General features: G+C 34.2%; 1 protein-coding gene across 1 annotated transcript in view; it reads right to left on the minus strand.

Annotated features, from left to right (window-relative positions):
- Positions 1 to 21,082, minus strand: part of LOC145769475 (uncharacterized) — a 31,980-nt gene extending 10,898 nt beyond the window's left edge. Inside the window, exons 1-4 of the mRNA XM_082581122.1 lie at positions 20,743 to 21,082; positions 20,184 to 20,271; positions 18,730 to 18,826; positions 17,742 to 17,802 (exon numbers count right to left, since the gene is read on the minus strand). Of these exons, the coding sequence (XP_082437248.1) occupies positions 17,742 to 17,802; positions 18,730 to 18,826; positions 20,184 to 20,271; positions 20,743 to 20,780 (284 nt within the window). The 5' untranslated portion in view covers positions 20,781 to 21,082. The remainder of the gene's footprint in view (positions 1 to 17,741; positions 17,803 to 18,729; positions 18,827 to 20,183; positions 20,272 to 20,742) is intronic.
- Positions 21,083 to 22,463: the final 1,381 nt, after the last annotated feature.

The raw sequence follows: 22,463 nt of genomic DNA on the forward strand, positions 1-22,463 counted from the left end.
ATTGTTTTGTTGGCTTGGTTGATTAGTGAAAGTGAAATTGCTACATGTAGTCCGCAAGGCGGTCTTAAGTGACCCGAAACATATTTTAAAGTGTTTGAAGAAGAAAAAGAAAAAGTTTTTTCTGTAAATTATCATTTTTGTCTGTGTTGACTTTACCCTTTTGTTTATATGAACACACACTTTGTAAATGTTCACGTTCGGTTTAAAAAAGTGGATTTCATATCAAAACCAAGCAAACACTTTTTCGTTAATTTAACGTTATTAGACGTTGAATCATTGCAAAAACTTTAAACTTTGACCCATAATAAGCTTTTACAAAGTCAAGTTCAGTTTTCAAATAGAATTAGTTCCAGGTCATCTGACATGCTCGACGCTTTGTCAAATGTCCAGTTTAGGCAACAAACTAATTTATTGAACTTACTGACATTTGATCAAGATGAAAGTATCACTTTGCCGAACGAAATCAAATTTACTACAAGAAATTGAGGTTAAATATTATATGACGTATTTTTTCTTGACATAACTTGAATAATTTTACCGCAACAATTTTACCGTGTTTTAATTTTTATACTATAGTAGGTTTGCGCAGTTTTTCTGCAATAATATAATTTTTAATCACTGTTTTTCATTTGTTCTGTAGACTATTGTGTTTTTATTTTAGATCCTTTATGAAAAGTTGCTTAACTATTCTGCTTTTCTCAACTTAATTTTAACTGTTGAGTAGATTTTGATGTTTTCTTAAACAGAGTAATATTTTTCAACTAATCAGGTTTTGTTAAATAACAAAACTCACTATTTTCGTTTTTAAAATATATTTATAAAACACTCATTGATAGTGAAAATGCGTTTTAGGTCTTTAAATATCTAAACACGGCAAATGTTATCACTTTGCAAAGCAATTTCAAACATATACATAGTTTGGATGACTTTGATGAAACATTGTTTTTACTTTTTTGTTTTTGTTCTTTTTATAAACAAAATTCGCATTTTCTCCTGTTCGTTTGTTGTATGAATACGCCGACTTTTTTCCGCTTTTGAAAGAATTCTAAGTGTTGGTCAAGCACTCGATTGGAACAATAAAGCGCCACCAATAAAACGAACATGTAGCTTATGTGTGGAGAAAAAAACTAGATGAAAAAATACTTTTGTTACCTGGTTAACCTACTTTGCAAGTTTCCAATCATTTCAAATTTCGGTTTTCCAAATGCGAACGCGGTGAAACTTTTAACACACAAACACTCACAATTCCATTTCCGCTTGTTGCACACGAAACCTCAACTCAAAGTGTCGGTTAATGAACAGAGTTACGTCTTTATGTATTGAAAAATTATTTTTCTTCAGTTTTCAAGTTTCAAATATGCTTTTGTTGTCAGTAGTTCCTCATATCGAGTTAGCAAAAAGGAGGTGTGTCTGAGTAAATTTTGTTTCTCTTCTATTTTTTTGCTTTTTTTGAATCGCTTCCAATTGCTAACCACTTTGTATTTTTCCATAAAAATTACAAGTTTTATGTGTTTGAAGGATTTTCTTTCGGTATTAAACTCAGACAGATATTCAATTATTCACATTTGTAATTACAAGACATATTCTTGGAAATTGGTTTGCAATAAATTGGGCACGCTATTAAAGTTTTTAAAGGTCTTGCAATATTGACATACAATAAGCTTGCGACATCGTATATTGACAGAAAGTGGCTGCTTGACGTCACCAGTGACGTCATGTCACCCCTTCACCCTATAACTATCGTCAGTGATTATCTACACACCACAAGGTAATAAACACGATTACAAAAGAATACCGAATAATTGCTATTTACTAACAGCGACATTTGCGACAGATTTAATCAGAGATTAGCTCTCACGTGGGAGCAATTAGCATTTTAGGAGGCCGGCACAAGCGTCAAATCATCCCACTCAATTACGCACCTTTGTGTGGTAAAGCAAGTGCAAGCGTTGCAAACGTTGAGGCAATCCTAAACTGACGGATTTTGTTGTCTCGGATACGACAAAAGTCGCCTATTACATCGTTGTTACACGGAAACGTTTGCCGGTAAGGATTCCAGGAAAACGTTTTCGCTGACGGTTGACGAATACCTCCGCACGTGACCGACCTGACGTCAAAGATAATAATCGCGACTAAAAAAATGAAACAAACTTTATTCGGTTCGGTTCAAAACTTGTAGTGAAAACGTTAATTGTGGAGGGTGTTTGGATGGTCAACATCATCAGTCGCCATCTCCGCTTGCAGCAGATTGCACATCAACATGGGTTAGTTGTTCCCAAGAATGCCGATTTTGAGATGACTCGCGCAGTGTCGCCAAGTGTTTGAATGGTATTTCTTGTAAACTTTTTCAAACTCTTTTGCAAATTTAGTACAGCTGCCAGGCTAAAAATATGTCTGCAGACGTTGAATAAATGCACAAGTAACCGACTTTAGTCCACAGGGTGCATGTCAGTTGTTTTCCACAGTATTCCCAATTGGCTACTTCTTGCAACGGCTGTTCAAGTTCGCAAAGCTAAAACCTAACCTGTGATATTACAACGCAGTTATCGAATGCGTGATCGTGTGAGAGTGACGTCAGGTACGCCTACGGACGACGCTTGTACGTCAAAGTAAATCGGTCTTTGAAATGTGAAATGGCCGGTGGCGGTAGGTTAGTTTTTTGATAAAACTATTTTTCATTGGCTTCACTGGAGCTTCGTTGTAACTTTAAATGATATTTGAATTGAAAATTAACTGTTTATAACTGGAGCAGTTTGTTGGTTGGAAATAAGCAGTCAAAACTGTCTTTGTCTCATTTAAACTAATTTCGTTAGAGCTAAACTGCATATCATCAAATCTGCGTAGGTGGCGAATGTCAGATCACAAACGAGCCGTTTCAACAAGTATACATCGTTTTGTGACGTAATGGTTTAGGTTTTGTTATTTGAAACAACATCGGCTATGATCGCATAGAAGAGAAAGCCATAAAAACTATCAGCACTGACATGCTTGGATGATGACATTGCAGACTGGAGCTACTCCCCATGCTAGGTTCCCACGGCTTAGCGTGTGACTTTCAAGGGAGTCTAGAATGCTTGACAATATCTACAAATGCACACTTGCATAAAATGTGATGAGTTGGAATTTTGATTTCTAAAGCATGTCCAATGTATGATTATGAGTTGTCGAAAGAACTTTGAGGTTGTTTTCTAATTTTTATAGCCTTTTACAAAATAATTTTATTATGTTTTGCGTAGCCCATAATATGTAAGAAAAATTGGAAAATACATATATTTCGCTTTTTTGTAACCAAATTTCACTTATCTGTTTCTTTCCCAATAACTGAAATCTGTCAAAAGATTTGTTAAATCTGTTTTGTTTTTAATATAATTAAAAACAAAATTATTTAAATTTGTAATGTAAATGATAAGCAACAAAATGGTGAGAACTTATCAATTTGATATTTTGCAACAAAGTTTTATTTGCAAAAACATAAAAATAAAAATTTTGAGCATTTACAAAATGAACCAACGAATCATTACCACATCAAAAATCGAGATAGCTTGACAGAAACATAAAGTTTTAATCGCATTCTTCTTATGGATTCTAATTAGACTGATAAATTGACTGTAAGAGGTTGAATATTGACATGCCCCTATGTTGCCAAGTCTTGACAAAGTACGCCCAAAATAAAAATAAAAAATGCCATAAGAGGTAATTTAGATCAAGTATTATTCTTTTTTTGGTTTATTCTTCTGTTTGTTTGTCTATGTAGTGTAGTTCTTTCATATTTATTTACATTCGCTTAATTGTTTCTATAAAATATAAAATTATGCATATTCAATTATGCTAATACATAACTTATGTTTATTATCAAAGCAGACATCAACCCTCGCCCCCCAAATGGTACCTATCCTTGTGGTCCGTGGGTCTAATAAAGTTGATTATTTTTTTTGCTAAAATGCATGTAGCAGCGGTTTGGCTGACTGTACGAAGCATACCGCGTAACAGGATCGATTAGGTTTGTGATAACATGGCAATTTATTTGCACTCAGCAAACACATTCTCTTGTCGCTGTTGGCACTCCATTCCAACACATATTCTGTGAACAAAACTAATTTATTTCTTTGTTTGCAAGCTCAACATTTGTAATTGCCTTGTAAGTGCTTTCCGTGAGACAGTGATTTATGTGACCTCCAGTAACCTGATAAATCGTAGTTCTAATTCATTTCATAAATACATCACCAAAGAGCTTGTGAGGTTACAATGCGGCTGCTTTTTGATAAGTGTAGGAGTAAGATTCCAATTTGTCCAGAAAACGATGCAAAGTGCTTGGCATTCCGTAATTTGTACTGCATGGAATGCACTGAAACAGCACACGTGAAATATCCAGTAGTATTTTTTATTGGGCAATCTTAGAATTTTCTACGCAGAAGAAATACAAGACCCTGCGGTTTGGAAACAGGCGAGAAAATTAGATTCAATCACAAAACATTCTCAACAAGATATAATTGTTGCGAGAATTCTTTTCGGTACTTGCTACACAATGGCCAATTGCAATAGCCATTCATTTCATTGAAATGATACGAAAAACGAGAATCTTTTTAGTGTTAGACTTCTTTATTACATCATCGAGAATATTCATGTTTCCTTTTAGAAAATTGAAATTTATGAAGAGGTTTCTTAGCTGCGTACAAACGGCCTCCTTCAACACAAACTTCCAAGACAAGAAATTAGTCATTTTCACATTACATTAATGTCTGCAGACGTTCAATCAATTCAAAAAAAGACTGCTTTACTGTCTAGGGTTGGCACAGTCAGTTCCGAAAACGTTTCCAAGTAACAGAGTATTTTTTTACTCTTAAACTTTAACAATTTAGACTACCCCCTCTTATTTGTAGATATATATAGCAAAGGTCAAATGTAGATCAAGAGGTCAATTGCTCGGTAAATCCAAGTCGAATGACTGTCGTTTGATCGGACGCCGAAAAAAAATTTACGAATTTGTTAAGTCGTAAAAAATATTAACAGCTACATAAATGGTCAAAACGCGACATAAATCAATGATTATTATTATTTACCCCCTGAAATCAATCTAGTGCAAATTAACAGATATTAAACCAACAAATAGCGAGATAAAGCATATTTTAAGCTAAAAGAAAGGTCGATGATAGGCCAGCCTGACTAACTTACAATTTTATTTTACCTCACTCGAAGCCAGAAAAGCTAAAGTTCCAGCCAAATTTCCGGTGTAAAGCTTTCGGGCTACGCCAGTAACGCCAATGCAGTCTGACGACAAATTTAGATTTAAAATTTTTACAGTCAATGTCAGCTGTCGAATTCTAAAGAATTTTCCAGACCTATTGTTACCCAAAACACTTTTTTAATAATAATAATATAAAGGCAGTGCCACTTGTAACACTTCATACACAGTAAAAAAAACAATGAACCCAGATGATTCTAGACGTTGTACGTAATTACTTGAAAGGAAATGATTGAGGAAATATTGTTTCTTGATTGAAGTTTTAATATTTGATTAGTTGTTATATTTATCTTTAACATAGGCCAATCAGACAGGCTCGGGTCATTCTATTGTAAGGAACTTGCCTTTTTATATGATTTGTGCTATAGTAACCTTTCTCGATCAAGGTGACTAATCACGTTAGAGGTTACTCTATGTCAACGAGATTACGGAAGTTCAATATCGCTTCACGCAAAAGTGCCGAAGTGAAACTCGGTTTTGTAGACCAAGCGATTACATTATAACGTTGCGGTTTCAAATTACTAAAAAAAGCAAATCACACAGCAAATCAGCCGTTTTTTACATTGGTTCAACGTCGGCAGACGTCTGATTTGGTGACTGGGAATGTGATTGAATTTACCACTACACAACGCAGTGAGTACATTTCAAACCCTAATACGCTAGGAAAACAATGACAAATACATTTCCGACTTCAAGAGAAAATTGTTTATACTTAAAATCGCACAAAACTTACAAACTTTGTTAACGATGCAAGAAAAATAAATTGAAACCTCCGTTCGACAATGGTGACATGAAACTTTTTTCAAAAATTGAAACTTGACAGTTTTTAATAAAATTGTTAAATTTTCTCAATTTGGTTATTGGTTTTCTGCATATCTTTATTTTTCCTTGCATAGTAAACTAATTACAAACAATATTATTCTCCAGTTTGTTATAATTATTATTGTGATAATGAAATTTATATTTTATCGTTCTTATTATTAGTCAACCAACCAACCAATACCAGCCGACCTGTGAATAGAAGGAGTGCAAAACTCAGATTTTGCTAATGTTTCTGGAAAATAATATTTATTATTATTAGTCAACCAACCAACCAATACCAGCCGACCTGCGAATAGAAGAAGTGCAAAACTCAGATTTTGCTAATGTTTCTGACAAATAATATTTATAAATAAAATTAACCGTTTAAAGTAAAAAAAGACTTTGTAAGTTGCTAGTAACATAAGAAAAAGTAAAAAAAATTTTTTGTTCAAACGTATCAGACATCTTCGAAAGTGGCTCTTGTTTCCTAGCCTGGAAAACTTTCCATTCCGATTATGGAAAGTTTTGCAGGTTGGAGAATTGCCGCACGACAGCGGTCTGCCAGTTGCAGTCTACTGTATTCAGATGAATTGCCACTCAACATCTATAGGTTAATTGTTTTGAAAAATATTATAGTCATGACATGGTTAGAATCCCTTAGGGGAATACCCGAAAAAGAACCTCTTGTGGTTTTTGTTGTTGTTGATTTTGATTGATCGATTTAATGTTCAACAACAGACCAAGAAATCCAGTTTTGAATATTGATCTCAAGCATTTGGCACAGCCATTGTCGTAGAGAGTCGATTGGACGACTGACGCAGATCCGGTTACAGACGATGGCTATTTCTGCTTCAAGTTGAAGTATTGCCGACATAAATTGCTCTATCTAGTAGGCTCTGCTGAATGCAAAGCCAACCCCTTAACGTACACACGCTAAGAGACGAACCACCGTCGCTTGCTTTCACCGTTTCTTTGCTTCCTGACCTGTTTGGTTATTGATTGAGCTTTCAAAATTGGTAAAAGGATTTCAATACCATTGCTCAATTAAACAGTATTTCTTAATTGCTGAATCAATTAAGATTTTACTGTATTTACGTTTTTAAATAACTTCGTTTTGCACGCTTTGGCCTTGTCCAACCAAACAAGCGTAGCCAAAATTCATAAAAGGAGATTCGTTTTGACAATTAAACAAACCAATATCATTCTAATTGTTTTCTACGCAACGCTGAATGACAAATCTGTTTGTGGTTTAAAGTTCGAAAATATTAAATCTATATAAATCTGTAGAAGTTAGATCTTTCAATGGACATTTCGTTGTTGTTCTCATCTCAGATTGTAAAATCCTGTCCTTTTTACATTGATTCAACGTTAGCAAACAACCGCATGTTGATTTTTGTTCTAAATGGACTTCTTTTTACTGATTGATTTTGCGTTTATTCAATGTTTGCAAAATTTTTGATAGGTTGGGTCTTTCCCACAGAAGAAATACATTTTCTTTCAACGTTTTTTCACATCAAAGATTGGACGGAACTTGAAGTATTCAGCAGGTCAGCTAAGCTTGAAGTTACCCAGGTAACAAAACCTGTCTTGTTTGCATCGACCAATGTATGTTGCAAACCTTGGATCGGTGAACAAAAACGGATTTAGTTGGGGAGGAGAAGCTGTTGAAAGTCACGCTTGCAAAATATAAGCAAATGAACTGTTTCCGTCAAATGCAAGCAAAAAAACGACGAACAAATTGAAAAGTCAAAATACGACACCACTTCAGTTTCGAAAATATTCCCACAAGCCAACAAATCAGTACTTTTTTACATTAATTCAACGTTTGCCGAATTTAAAAAGACTGATTTGCTTGGCCCAGATCAAAAGAATTCTTCCTTCCAGGAAGTACTGCGCACATCCTAGCTAGTAAAACTTGTTGGTTTTGCGTTGATTTAACGTCATTCAACATACATAAATCGCTCAAAGGACCCTGACCCTAACGCAAAAACGTTTACATCATTCAATTATAGATGAAACAATGCTATAGTTTGGCGATTGCTGGAAGAAAATCACTTTGGTAGAAAGAATTATTAAATTTCATACACATCAACGTTTCGTTGTGTGGTAAACAAGACATTCGCTTGAAATAGTCTTTTACAAAAATCTTCTTTTTTCTTAAAAACATTTATGAAGCCAAGAAGCTGCGCCAATTCGAAAAACAGAATACTGTAACTACACCATTGAATCAAAATTCGGTACCAGTCATAGCTATGTTCACTCAGTTTGTAATCCGTCTACAATTGAGAATTCATGTAAAGTTTTAGCACTCTTTCGATACGACGAGAGTAGAAAACTCAAAAAAACAGAAATGTTTTTTTGCAAAATTTAATTGTTTTTTTATCATACTCGAACACTGTAGTTAGACCAAGAGATAATTTTTTTCTTCTTTATATCGCGCAAAGAGATAAACCAAACGGTAAAAACAAAGACATGAAATTGGTCGATTCCGACCAACCAATTGTCGTGCTACAATTGCTTTAGATTAATAGATTCAGCACTTTTATTAAATCTCTGTTATTAATTTTGTATAAAGCTGAACGAATAACAATCCCTCCTAGAACTACATGGGAAAATACCGTTGAAAAACGGCCAGAATAATTCAAATTTCTCACATATTGTTCATAATTGCATTGCTCGCCTTTCCAACACACAAACTCGTTGACTTTTCACATTTTTCCTGTCGGGCGTCAGAAAAGTGGTGCAATTCTGTAGTTTCGGTTCTTCAAGCGTGGACGTCGCTATATTCGCATCCAAGCTACACTTTGTTTTCATGCAAGTTTTCCAAACAAACGTGGGAACGCTTTATCAGTATAGCACCAAAATGACCACCAAACCAACTAACAACCAAATCACCCACCAAAACAACGAGTGGGCCTAACTGCCACAACTCTTACCAGAGCACAATCAACTCAAAATTTGTTAGAAAATGTATACATATAGTGAAAAAGCAAGGTCTAGGGCACAACGGTCTACCCCACAATCTACCATGTTGTTCGCTTCGGGTACCTTATAGTTTTCAACATTCGCTCATCAAACCAATTTGACGTATCATAGTTATAACGGTGAAAGAATCCCCATTTGCTAAAACATTTTGGGGAGTTTGTCTTTGCTTAAAGCAAGTTAAATTTTATGTAAAATATTCCTTGCGGCCAATTGCTTCTTCCACCTCATGTTATCCAGACAGTTAGTTTTGAAATCGAAATACCTGGTTTTGAGAGCAAGAATGGGAAAGTTTTTTATTTCATGATAAATCAAATAAAAACAAGTCGAAAAGCTCTTACAAAGTTTGTTAAAACCAGAATGTTTGTTGAAAATGAATGTTCCTTTTTTCCGCAAACATGCTGCAATTTTAACACTCCATATTTTGCAGCTTTGAGTCAAACTACTTCCTCAAAATCTTGTCTGGAAAAGAGACTATTTTGATGAATGTTTTTAACACGTGATGTTATTTAGGATTTTTTACAATCTTCCAGCCAGTATTAGTTTTTATGAATAGTTACGTTAGAATGAGTCATTGTTGTGTGCTGATGCAATCTACAACAAGAGAGTAAAGTTGATTTGCGTGTCATCTTTTTTGCACCACACGGAAATTAATCTGTACTGTTGGGATTGCAGATGCCCAGTTTGCCAATTGTTTTGATAAAAATAGGAAGTTATAGATTTTTAAGCTGCTAGTTGCCTCAGGCATTTGCAAAAAGCCTTGAAATTTTGCAAAGGGTTTCAAAAACAAAATTTTATGAAAAATTAAACTTTCATTTAAAAACCCCTGTCAAAAGGAAGGGCAACACAAATAAAATTTTAAGACTCAAATGGTTCTACTGAAACAATTTTACCAAAAAGAAAAACAAGATGCACGTTTTTATCAAACAAGCGTCAGACGCAAATTAACTTGAATAAAATTAAATCTACGTTCAAAAAACTAAATTCATAATTTTGCATACCTTAAAATTAAACTGTTTTTGTAGGTTTTCATGAACTAAAATGATAAAATATCACTTATGATGCTAAGTAAACCGGGACTCAGAATTGTGATGGTTTTCTCATTAAACGAGTCTGCCCCATCGTTGTTACACAAAGCTGTATGATATATGGGACCAATACTTCAATGGAACCTAATTAAAATCACATGTTGTATTTCATGATCGAGGTTAGCGCTTGAATTCCCACTGGAATTTATAAGCTCATTTAGGATGTTGTAAATTGTCGCATTTTTGAAACTCAAGTGTTGGCTTGCGGAGTTGTAAATATAGTTTGTTGTTGAGAAAATTGAGTGCCGTTTAAAATTATTACCTAATTGTGGGTGGGTCTGAAGTTTGGTTGGACACAAATTCAGAAGAACAGACAGGAAGAAATTTCTAAAACTTTCCATGACCAAATTGTAAATAGAGAAGAGAAATCAAAAGAAAAAAAACTATGCTACTTGTCATGGATGAGTGATTCCACTTCAAAACACAAAAGGGGTTTTTTGACCACCGGTTTGACAGAATGGAAAATTACTCGAATTTTTTTATGTAATGTGTATATTTGCTACCATTCTCTACAACGGTTTTCTTTTTTAATCACAGAAATTATGATACAGCAGCTGTTTTTCCGTAATTTTGCAAAAATCTAGTTATTTTAGAAATTTCATCATTTCAAGCAAAAGAAAAAAGTGCACATGAACAACATACTTTGTCTACTGTTTGTACCAGGATTACGAATGCAGCTAATTTTAGAAAAAAATTGATTTCACTTGATGTTCGTTCCGTCTATTGCGGTTATTTTGTTTCAAAAAGAAGAATTTAGCAAAAAGGAGAAACTCACAACCTAGAAAACAAGTTCTAGTTTGCCCACAAAATTACATTAATAACATTTTGTGTTTTATACGGTTATTTTATTTTTTAATTTCTTTTATATTGTAATTCTAACCTGAGCATGAAGGAAAAAAGTAGGCTACCTGCTAAAGTTTGCTTATGGTCCAATTTCAAACAAAAACTAAACGCGTTAAAATTTGATGAAATTTTCAAAACTTATGCTATCAGGTTAAAACAATAACCTCAGAAGACTTAGTATTTGGCTTGGTCGCCTTGGTAGAAGAAGCTTTTAAATGCAATTAACAAACTGTGTTTTATACGGTGGATGCTTTTTTTTTGGAAAGAAACTAGCCGGATATAATGTACAGTTTACTAAAGATAACATTTCACATAGATCTTTACTTTTGACATTACCGGTCAATGATGTACTGCTTCCTTTAAATTACAATTGAACATAACGTATAAAATTTGCTTGCTTTTACGGTAAACATTTCTGATAATTTGTGTTTTGACAGCATGTTTTCGGTCAACATGTGAAATGCGGAACAGAAACCAATTCCAAGTAGCTTTCAATGACGTGGTTTAATGTCTCCTTCAACAATACGAGTCGGTATTGGCAACACGTGGACTGTTCGACGTATTACATCCATACCATCATTTTCAAATTATCACATTCGCAGAGGGATCATACTTTTTCTTATGCTCGGTTACTAAACAAGTTAATTTGATGATTAGAATTTTTTTCAATGTGTTGCTTTTTGTTTATGTGTCTTTTTAGCTTTTAGCCTCATCATCTTTCATGACTATGCTATGTAGGACAATTATACATGCTATCTATGCGATATGCAGCAATGCATTCACTTCGGTGATTTGTTGCAATTCATTGTCAAATAAAGATCTTCAACTCGGCACCCCAGACAAACTCACTGAGTCAGTTTAGTGAGGTGAAAAATTGAAAGTAAAGTTCAGAATAAGTTCCAAATTGGGACAGTTGATTCTAAAGTGGCCCAAGTCAAAACAGTGATTTTGAGATAATCGAGTTGGGAGATTCATGCTGTGGTGGACGTTGTCGCTGAAGGTTTGCAATCTTTATTAAAATAAAGATTGCAAACGTTCAGTGGCAGCGTTTGTCGTGGCATGGGTCTTTGAACTTGATGATCTCAAATCCACTTTTTTAACTTGGGCCACTTTAGAACAGCTGTCTTATTGATTAATCAAAGATCATATTTCCATTCATTAATACGATAACTTTTGTATTAGAAATAACACTTTCTGGAGCTCAGGTTTTAGTATTTTTAATGCAAAATGAAACTAGATAATCCCATGGAGAAGACAAGTATGTTTTTGAATAGTTTGTTCAGCGATGATTTTTGTCTTATTGTGAACCATCGTAAAATAATTGAGTAAACACTTTGACGTCATAATATGTCGCCATCATAAGAATACGAAGAGCACTTCCCGATTATAATATTTGTTATTTGTCCTCCCTTGTTTTGTGATGCATTGTTCCACTTTCAGAAAGGACAAAAGAGACTTCGATTTTTGTGTCTGTGACGCCCGAATCAGCTGATTTGATATTAGGCGGTATGTATTTTGTCTTGCCGTGTTTCCACATTTATTTAAGTAAAAAAACAAGGACCTGTGTCCATACTTTTATGATCTCAAAAGGTAGTGTCAAACAAATGTGAATCATGGCAAACATTAGGCGAGATCTGTGATACCTTTGAAAAGCAGAAGTCACTCCCAGTCAAAAGTGTCACAATTTTTACATTGTTTCGACGTTGTAAAACGATCAAGCTACAAAAAACTTTCTGGTTAGGTGTTTGTTCCAGCTGGACAAGCTGCAGCATGAACTAATGACTGCATCGCACAGAACAACAAATATAGTGAAAAACACGATTCAAATAACTAACAAAATATTTTTGACCGCCAATCCCAACAAGTGGTGCAAGAACCATGCAATTGTCACACAACGCAAACACATAAACATTCTTTTCTTTCATCAAATCTCTTTAATTTACATCATGAACCAAGACGACTTGCAAGTGGCAAAATGATGTGAAATAAATGATTATTTGAGATTGATAACTTGAGATAAAAGCACCACAATGGAGTCGTACAAGCGACACCAGATTCCATTAAGTAACGACTCTCACAAGCAACAAGCTAAAATTACTTTTCACAAAAAAGAATTACTTTTTCACTCAGAATTGGTTAAATTTTTGGAGCCTTTGGTGAAACTCTACCTGGAATTGAAGCGGGAACCTATCATTTAAATTTTAAAACACTCCGTCAACAATGGACGTTTGTGTCGTCAGGTTTTCAAAGGGAGTTTGCAATTAGAATTTAAAGGTGCAGTTTGAGGTTTGAGTATCACAACCCACGTCGTAAAATTCCATTGGTACAAAGCAGCTAACAACCTGAAAGGTAGATTGATACAAACGATTTGAAATGAATTTTTGTTTCGTTTCAACGCCGCATTAATCTAATTGTCTTGATTTCTTTTCCAATAAATATTTTTTTGCAAAAATTTCTTTTGGTTTTGATTAAAATTTCGTTGTGTTTGGTCAAATAAATTCGCTCTTAACACATTCATGCTCTGACTGTTTTTATAGAAAAGCAAGTTTTGTATGCCAAAATGTCAAATTGTTTCAAAACCATTAAAAGATCTTTATTTCGAAATAACTTCTAACACTACTTTTATGACGGGTGGAAAATTATTAACTTATGTCTCTATTCAGTGATGGTGCGTTTTGAGGAAAAACATCATTAATTTTGATATTTGTTTTGTTGGCCTACTATTGGTGCATGAATGACTTTCATAATATTTACTTTGGACACTATGGACAGTACCCTATTGTGCTGGCTTACGACTTCTTTTCAAACTCGAAACTGTTTGAGACCGCAACATTCCATTAGATCAGATGCGATTTTCCACTAGGGAAATCCCCTAATCTATGCCCAGCTTCAGAACTTTATTTTGTCATCGTTCCAAAGTTGGCAGACCGACTTCCAACGTTTAACAGTTGTGAACGGCTATGTACAATGTGCATCATATGTTTTGTTGATCTCCATTTCAGCCAGCAAATCAATTCTTCGTTAATTTGATTTAACGTCCGCATACGTTGAAGTTGAATCAATGTGTTTGCCAGCAGAGACAAGCGTTGTAAACAAACCAACTCGTGAAAACACAATTCAGAAAACATCAATTCAGCTGAAAAGTTTACAGATGTCGTGTAGTAAACGCCCCTGACAACAAAATCTGTCATTTTTACATTGAATAAACATTTAAACAACGACACACTGACATACGACGTACTGCATAAAGAAAGTTAATAAACAACGCATGAAACAACGACACACTGACTCCAACCCCATTCGTCATAGCACATGACTAGGGAACTGTTTTACGAAAGCTAGTGCAAACCGCCACTACCACAGCGAACTTGCAACGTCACGCTAAAACAGGTCGTTTGCATCTACATTTGGGAAGTATTACTTTTATTTTGGCCAGACTTTGCAATAACGATAAGAAAACCCCATTAAACTTTCAGCATGGAAAGATTTGCATTTTTCCCCAATTAACTTCTTGGGTATTCTGAAAACCATTTAATTCTCTGAATTAAGTTTTTTTGCGCAAATGACTTCATGCTCTAACTTTGAAAGTACGTTTTTAATTCGGTCTATGATATCATACAATAACCTCAGCTAGCAAATCAGTTATTTTTGTACATTGATTCAACGTCTGCAGACACTTAATCAATGTGACAAGGGCCGGCTTGCAGTGTTGCGAAATGCTAACAAATGCAAGATAGCCACCTGAGGGTGTGAAACTGGATTTGCACGTGATAGCTTTCTAAGTTCCGCATGGAAATTTCCCGGCTAGATCTGTTGTTGTGTGTTTACATTATTTCTAAATTGAGTTGTCTTCTTAATAATTGTGGTTTTTGAACATTGCACGCACTTTTGTAATTAAAGTGATGTAAGACCTCCAACTTTAAGGATTTATAACTGAATTAAACTGTTATAGATCTTGGGGCTATATGCTACGGAACTTAAAGTTCTGAATAACATTTAATTGCCCGCTTCAAAAGTATTAACATGTTTCCTAGCAGCTCAAAACGAAGTTGTTATGAAGCAAATATATATTCTTTTGATTTTGGAAGATCAATTGTTTTCTTGACTCATTTTGCTTCACTATCAAATTCTAAACGATTTCGTTTCGTTTTCGTCTTGCAGTTACAACAAAGACGAAACCCACGAGAATTTTAGAACACAAAAGTGAAACTTGACGCAAATGGTAACGTCTCTAGCAATTAGTTTGGTGTTACTTGTGTGTGAAGTAAAAATATTTCTTAACAAATCGAGTTTCGTTTTATTTCGGTATTACTATAAAATTGCTTAAATCTTCTACCTTTTCGCTACGCCCCGTCGTGGTCCTCAAAGATTTTATGTATTAATTGCAAAGTAGACATAACTACAATGTAAGCTACAACGCTAAAGTTTCGCTCACAAGCTGGGTTTAAAGCGCAGTTGGATTTATTAAACGAACTCATTTAGAAAGTCCTGGTGCTTTTGTAAAAACTAGTGCCATTTCTTCCAATAAGGAAAGGAAGCTAAATTGCAAAGTGTAGGCGGTAAGACTACATCACATAGGTAATGTTTATTTTTTTACTTTTCTTTGAGTCTTAAACGTTTGAAATTTAAATGAAAGAGTTATTCAACTTTTTGCAAAACACACGGCACAAGACATTGATTGATATGACAAGTTGGTTACATCTGACAACGAGTATTCTTTTGTTGTTTAAAGTTAATTGTTATATATGAAAATATTGTAATGGTTATAAAAACTTACTGACGAAAAAGATTTATGTTTGTTGAAAGTGTTTATTTTGAAAAGCATAAAATTGATTTAATGTCTAAAAAAAACAAAGCATTTGAAGATTGTGTTGTTTCACTGAAGTGGAACTGGGGAAAATGATCTTTTTAAAATAAAATAAATTTCCCTAAATGTTTGAAGCATAATATTAATTTGAAATCAATGCGACCATTTGTACGCTAATTCCTTTTTTTAGGTTAAGGGACTTGTACACATGGAAATTAACTTGATTTAAAAGCAGTCAGAAAATAACGTCTGCATATGTTACGAGTTAAAAAGTTTGTTTATCCACTGAATTGATGAAATTAGACATTAGATAATGTTTTGTTATGCAGCCTATTGCTGCGACAAAGACGGTGGAATTCGGTCAAAATTTCTTAAAGATATATTCCGATAGATTTGTTATACTAAGTCTGACTTCATCAGTTTCAATAAATTCAAATTCAGTGATTTTTTTTAAAGACTCGCTTTTATGCTTAGCAGAGTGTGAAGTTTTCCCAGAAAACAAAGTCATTATTAGCATTAATTTTCTAAGTAAAATTTCTCGCCAGACAGGTAGTGGTCCCTCAAGAGCAAATCGATCTTACTTTTTACCAATTTTCAAAATTGTTAAATTTGTGTTCGTGCTGTGCGACGCGATCGATTTGTGCTGACATCCAGTTCTGTTTGAGTTTGTATTAGTTTTTATCGTTTGCAGACGTTGAATCAATGTAAAAAAACTGGTTTGTTTGCTGGATAGTCACTGACCTAACTGCATTCACAACTGTTACTAGAGCAAGAAACAATAATTATCCCTGTGTCGACTTTAGCAGCCTTATACGCCAATATACGAAACGTGGTCAATGATATTTAAATACGTTTTAATGAGGAAATCTATTTTTGCACTCGAGCCAGACAATAAAAATTGAATAGCGCTTTGTTTTGCCAACAGCTTGCAACATGGCCATCGTCATGGAAAATTTATGAAAATTTTGCAAAAAAGTACAAGCTGTTTAAACTTTATCATGCACCTCTGAATTTTCGCATGCCAGACTGAAATGTTAATTTTTGAAGCTGTTGAACAAATCAGTAAATTTGATGCAATGATTGTTTTGTGTTTCCAAAAAAAAAATCCCAAAACAAAGCAGTCATGCCAAGTATGGTCGTGAAAAACAATCTAGACAGCATAGCCATGTGTGATCACGTGTGAAAGAAAAACTTTGTTCTTGTAGCTCTTCATGTTGTACGTTTGTATGATAATTTAATCAATGCACTTTACACAAAGCTCGCTGATTATAGGTTGGTTTGCACTTAGGTTTGAAAAGTTGCACGTTAAAATTGTCTTTTCCATGTGTTGAATAACGTTTACAAAGTATTCTTTTGGCCATCATATTTTCTTCATACGACGACTATCTAACATTCTTGCAAACGTTTTGTTGAAAATTCGTTTACTTCATCACAGACGGGTTTAACTCTGAAAAATCATCACTCTAGAAATGCCTCGTGCTACCACATAGAGTATGTTGCTGCATTTGTTTGTATAATGTAGTTGACTGAGTGCAAGAAATATAGGCATGCCGTGGGCGTAGTTTAAATGTTCGAAAAGATATGCATTGTATCTCTTTTTTTGGCACAGAAATCTTAGCAAAACTCCTTTTTATCCAATTGATACACTGTTCACATACACCGTCTAGCGGACAAAATAAATAACAACTTATCCCGCTGTGTGGTTCTGTATACAACAACCAGGTGATTCGTGTTGACACCACGTGATGATGTGACAACAAAGACATTGCGAAAAGAATTTCGTCTCAAATATTTAAATTTGCTGACAAACCTTACTCAGAAGACTGCCAGGCTAAACTTCTATATTATGAACTTATGATAAAACCGTGCGATTTGTCTGAGCACTGTTTGCTTTGTGAAGCGCTGAGGAGCAACACATATCTGCGATGGATACAGCCCGATATAAATACACGTATTATTATATCATCAACGAACTTACCTCACGAATTCGATGTTTACTTTTTCAGTCAATGCCTTCAGGTATGGTGTGATGTACATTCCTGCAATGTTTATAAACTAAATTACTTCTGCATTGAAAAAGTTTGTTGGGTTTAAATTGCTGAGAAAGCATTTCTTTTTCGTCAAGAAATTTTCGATTTTAGATTAAACAAAAATTATCTTTCCGCGCTCCACTATTTGCAAAAACAACATCATTGCAAAAATTTCCGTTTTGTTCTTGGGTTGGAAATATAGCTGATATCTGCTTAACGACTACATTATGTATTTTTCTTATTCGTTGGAGCTCATCGGGCCCAGGGTCTGTCTTTTTACCACCCCAGGTTGACAACGTTGTTCAGTCTTCATAATACACCATACGTTGATGCGAAATATAGGGAAAAAAAGAAGATTTTTATTCCTAAAAAAACAAGATCAATAGTCTTTTATCTAAAGTCTAAACCTTGATCATCAGCCTAGGGCCTAGGCTATCACTCACAACAGCATTTTAAGTAACAATATAGCATAGCATAGTTTTTCTCTTCCACACGGCTAGTTGCGTTACTCAAGAATAGCTAAGACGTGAAATAACACTAAATCCAAGTTCCAAGTTGTATACGCCTATTTTTGTTCACACGTAATTAATTTATTAGTGTATTGATTGGTACACAACGTCTATGGCTCCTGAAACACGAGTCTAAAAATCCTACTGGACACGCGGCTGTTGAGTTCATGTGCGATATGTATAGTTATGTTAAATCAGTAATAACTGTAGGCTACTTGATTTAATTCGATCTGCATGGCTTTTTGCTTGGCATTGAGTACATTTTGCAGTATTAATGGTATTTATTGCATAATTATATTAAAAACTATAATTCCGTGCAAAGCGGAAAATTCATCCAGTTACACTTGTTACATTTTGAATTAGTCTGTCATGCAAAATCCCTGCAAACCCCGGTTGCACATCTAAACGTTGATGTAATAATACACACCTTCAGTGTTGTTGCTTTGCTGGTGAAGAGCTGAGGGATAAGAAAGCACATTGTGCAACTGACCCTGCAGGGAATCAACAATGCTTCCAAACTTTTCCTGAAAACAGAGGAAAAAGTTTTTGTCATTTTTTAATGAAGGTCACATCATACCACTTTGATAATGAAGTCATGTGTTTGTCACTATACAACAATATCGTCAACTACGACGAAATGATATAAAAATGGTAATTTTTGCAGACTGGATAAAAATGGTATTTTTTAAGCTCAGTTCTGGCATATCTACGTTATGGAAAAAAATGGAAAAATGAATAAATAAATTTGTAGATTTTTTTGAGAGCAAAATGATTGAAACGCTTGGACAATCTAAGCAAAACATTAAGAATCTGAAATATGGATAGTTTTCTTTGGCAAATAAATTTCATTTTGTACAAAAAAAATCGAACAAGCTTTGTGTGACAGTTGACACTCCAATGACCTTGTAACAATATGTAATAACATGACGTCAGATGACGTGAACCCAATCTAGGGAGCCTTTTGCATTCCAAGGTTTGTTTCTATTTATTTCAATTTTACAAAGAAACAAAGACAAGATAACGAATTTGTTGGCAAAATTTTGTTTTAAACAGCTTCAGTGTTCACTACATATAAGCGCCCAGTCTATTTAACTGTTACGTTGTGACTAAACCTTTCGCCATTGCAGAAGTAGCCTACTTTTGTCGGAAATCTCATTCAAATAAATTCAGTTGCGAACCTATTTTTTTGTCGTATTGGTTAGTTGCCATGGTAACGAGAGTAAAACAGCCAATATTTTTGCTTGTTGGTAGAGGCGTTTCTAAGAGTTGGATACATTTAACATTTTATTGAAGGTCATAACTTTATGAAACAAGCTGCTTCAAAAACAAGAAAATAAAGTTTAAAATTCAAGTAAATTGTAAACAAGAAAAATATCTTGGCCATTCTCAAAAGTTGATTTTTTTCATCCGGCTGTAAATTAGACGTCACAATTTTACAATCTAGTATCGAAACAATGGTACGCATAGACTATTTTCCTTCAGGACGGTTGTAACAGATTTGCACTAAAAATAAAAAAAAGTTACCACAATTTCAAGAAGTATCTTCCATAATTCAGATTTGAAAGCTAAGTTTTCAGTGTTCTTTTGATAACAACGATTTCATTTAATTACAAAACATTGTGTTAGGCACTGAGTGTTTTTTGTAAAATAAAACTGTCTGTTTTATCAAATCAACGCATGAAAAATTTTGCAATACAAAATAAATGAGAAATTTAGGAACACAATGGCGGGAAAGCTTAGTTAATCTGAGATACACATGCAAGAATGTAAAATTTACACTCATGGTGACAAATATTTTGAAAATTTTAGAAAGTTAAACTGTTTTCAAACGTTTGCAACCATAACTGATAAAATATTTGCTGTTTTTATCGTTGTTTTTACCTGGAATTCTGCTTTGTCTATATTTCTCTTTGCAGCCTGTTTCGAAGCTTGGTTTGATGCGGATGCTTGGCTTTCGGAGACAGTTATTCTAAAAAGTTGAGTAAATAAACTAAAGAACTTAAATATAGCAGCACAACATACGCGGTCAGCATGCAAGGACTAAAATTCTAACTTTTTTTAAACTTAAAAAAAACTACTTTTCAACGCTAAAGTAAACAGAGCGTTGTGTTTATTTTAAGCAACTTTGGATCCAACATCTGTTTGAGTTAAAAACCTTTTTCAAGTGGCAATGCAAGCATAAACAGGTTCAGGAACATCCATAAAATGTGATATAATTTGAATGATAAAGATTCAAACCATAAAAACTTGATTCTGTTTACCAATAGTTCGATGCGGAAAATCGAAGGTTGAGAAATTTAAACCTGCTTTGAAGATTTAATGATATTTAAAAAGCGCGTAGACCATGCTTGAATGCGTCTAGTGATGTTAATTCATCATAGTCTTTTTGGTTTGCTAAACAATTAGTAATACAAGATTAAAGCCAAATTTTTATACTCACCCCTCTTTACTGGTGTATAAATGGTCTGGTATGGTCATTTCTTATTACTTGTAATAAAACACTTCTAAAGTTACTAGTAATATCTGAAAGAATACCATATTACTCAATACAAAATTTCTATTAAAGCTCTTAACCCAGCTTAAATAGCGTTACAGTGTAACGTACACCATTGACTATACACATTTTATGTTTGATATACCTAGGCTCAAAAAGTACAAGATGTACTGCAAGCTTTAACCTAATCTGCAAATTTCATGGTGAACATTGCAGAAATGACTTTAATAATGTCAGCTTCAATGAAGAAAACAAAAGCTGTAGACGCACTTTCTTGCCACTTATTGCTACTCTTACCTAGATCAATAAAAATGACTCAAAAGTAATTCTGTTTTAAGGTTGATGTTGATTATGACGTCATATTGGTCATAAAGATGACACAATTGCTAAAGTAGTCTCAATGCAGACACAATTGGTGCAGCATGGAAAAGTAGAAATAATTGTTTACGGTATGTTGAAGTTAGTTTGATGTTGCCTTGTTGGAATAGTTTTGGGTCAGATTGAAGAACAATTTCGCGTTTTGAGATTAATTTTATAACGGATACATTAATATAATCATTTTCGAAAATGATATTTTGGCATCTAATCAATCTTGAAAAGCATCAACATAATCAAATAATCACATCCCAACACCGCAATCCCGATTAATAAACTATTATTTTTTTTCTATTATTGGCCATGCTCCAGGTGTCAACAAGCTTTACATTTGTCCAATAGGCTGCCGTGAGAGCACCGTTTTTCTCCCACCCCACTGAAAACAACCGGTGGATCTCTACTTTTAGTAATGGCGATTAAAAAGTTTTACAATGGTAGTTTTCAAATCGTGAGCTTGTTAAAAAAATAAGGCAAGAAAACATTGGGTTAGGGCAGCAAACTGTTTCAATAAAAAGAAATAAAAAATTCACTTTCGTCTTTTTAGTACAAAATAAACTCTCACGTTCTCTGAAAGGTAGGCTACAGTTAATATGCAGACAGTGTAGTAATTTACATCAGAGTCTGCCATCTGTTTTGCTTTAGTGCTCTAACAGTCCATACTTTAACTTGTTTTGGCTTTTCACGACACTTATGTTGTGCTTTACACACGGGTTGTCATGGTCTTAGTGTTGTAAATTTGGATCGAAAACATCTGCCTTTGACTCCAGAAGCTTGCAGGACTTTATACCGTCTTTGAGTATAACAATACAACAGCTATGAAGTTGGAGTAGAAAAATTAGAACACCTATCTTCTGCTATGAACACAAGATCTTTCTGACGTAACAGCGCTGCGTTACCCTGCATGCCCAGTTGCCCACGACAAAACTGGAACGATTGCCGCAATCGCTGAACTAAGAAATAACAATTTGACAATGGATGAAAACTGGCTTCATAAACTCATTTCGGTCGTGATTTTAGAGTTTAATAAACGACTGATTTAAAAACCATCATAACATTAATGAGGAAACGCGCAGTGCAAAACACATTTCCAAACCTGATTATTGGATTGAAATTATTTTTTTTTGAATTTAACGAGTTTTCATCAGTGTCGCGAAAGATGCCAAATGTACTTTTAACTTTGTCTTGTCTGCTTTCGTCGCTTAAACTCGTAAGAGCAGGCTAGTTGCCTTTGTTGCTACCGTGATAAAAAGCTTTTCTAAGTACTTGGTGGCAAAAAAAAAATCAATTTCTAT

Source organism: Aplidium turbinatum, chromosome 4, assembly GCF_918807975.1.
Source record: "Aplidium turbinatum chromosome 4, kaAplTurb1.1, whole genome shotgun sequence".
NCBI lineage: Eukaryota > Metazoa > Chordata > Ascidiacea > Aplousobranchia > Polyclinidae > Aplidium > Aplidium turbinatum.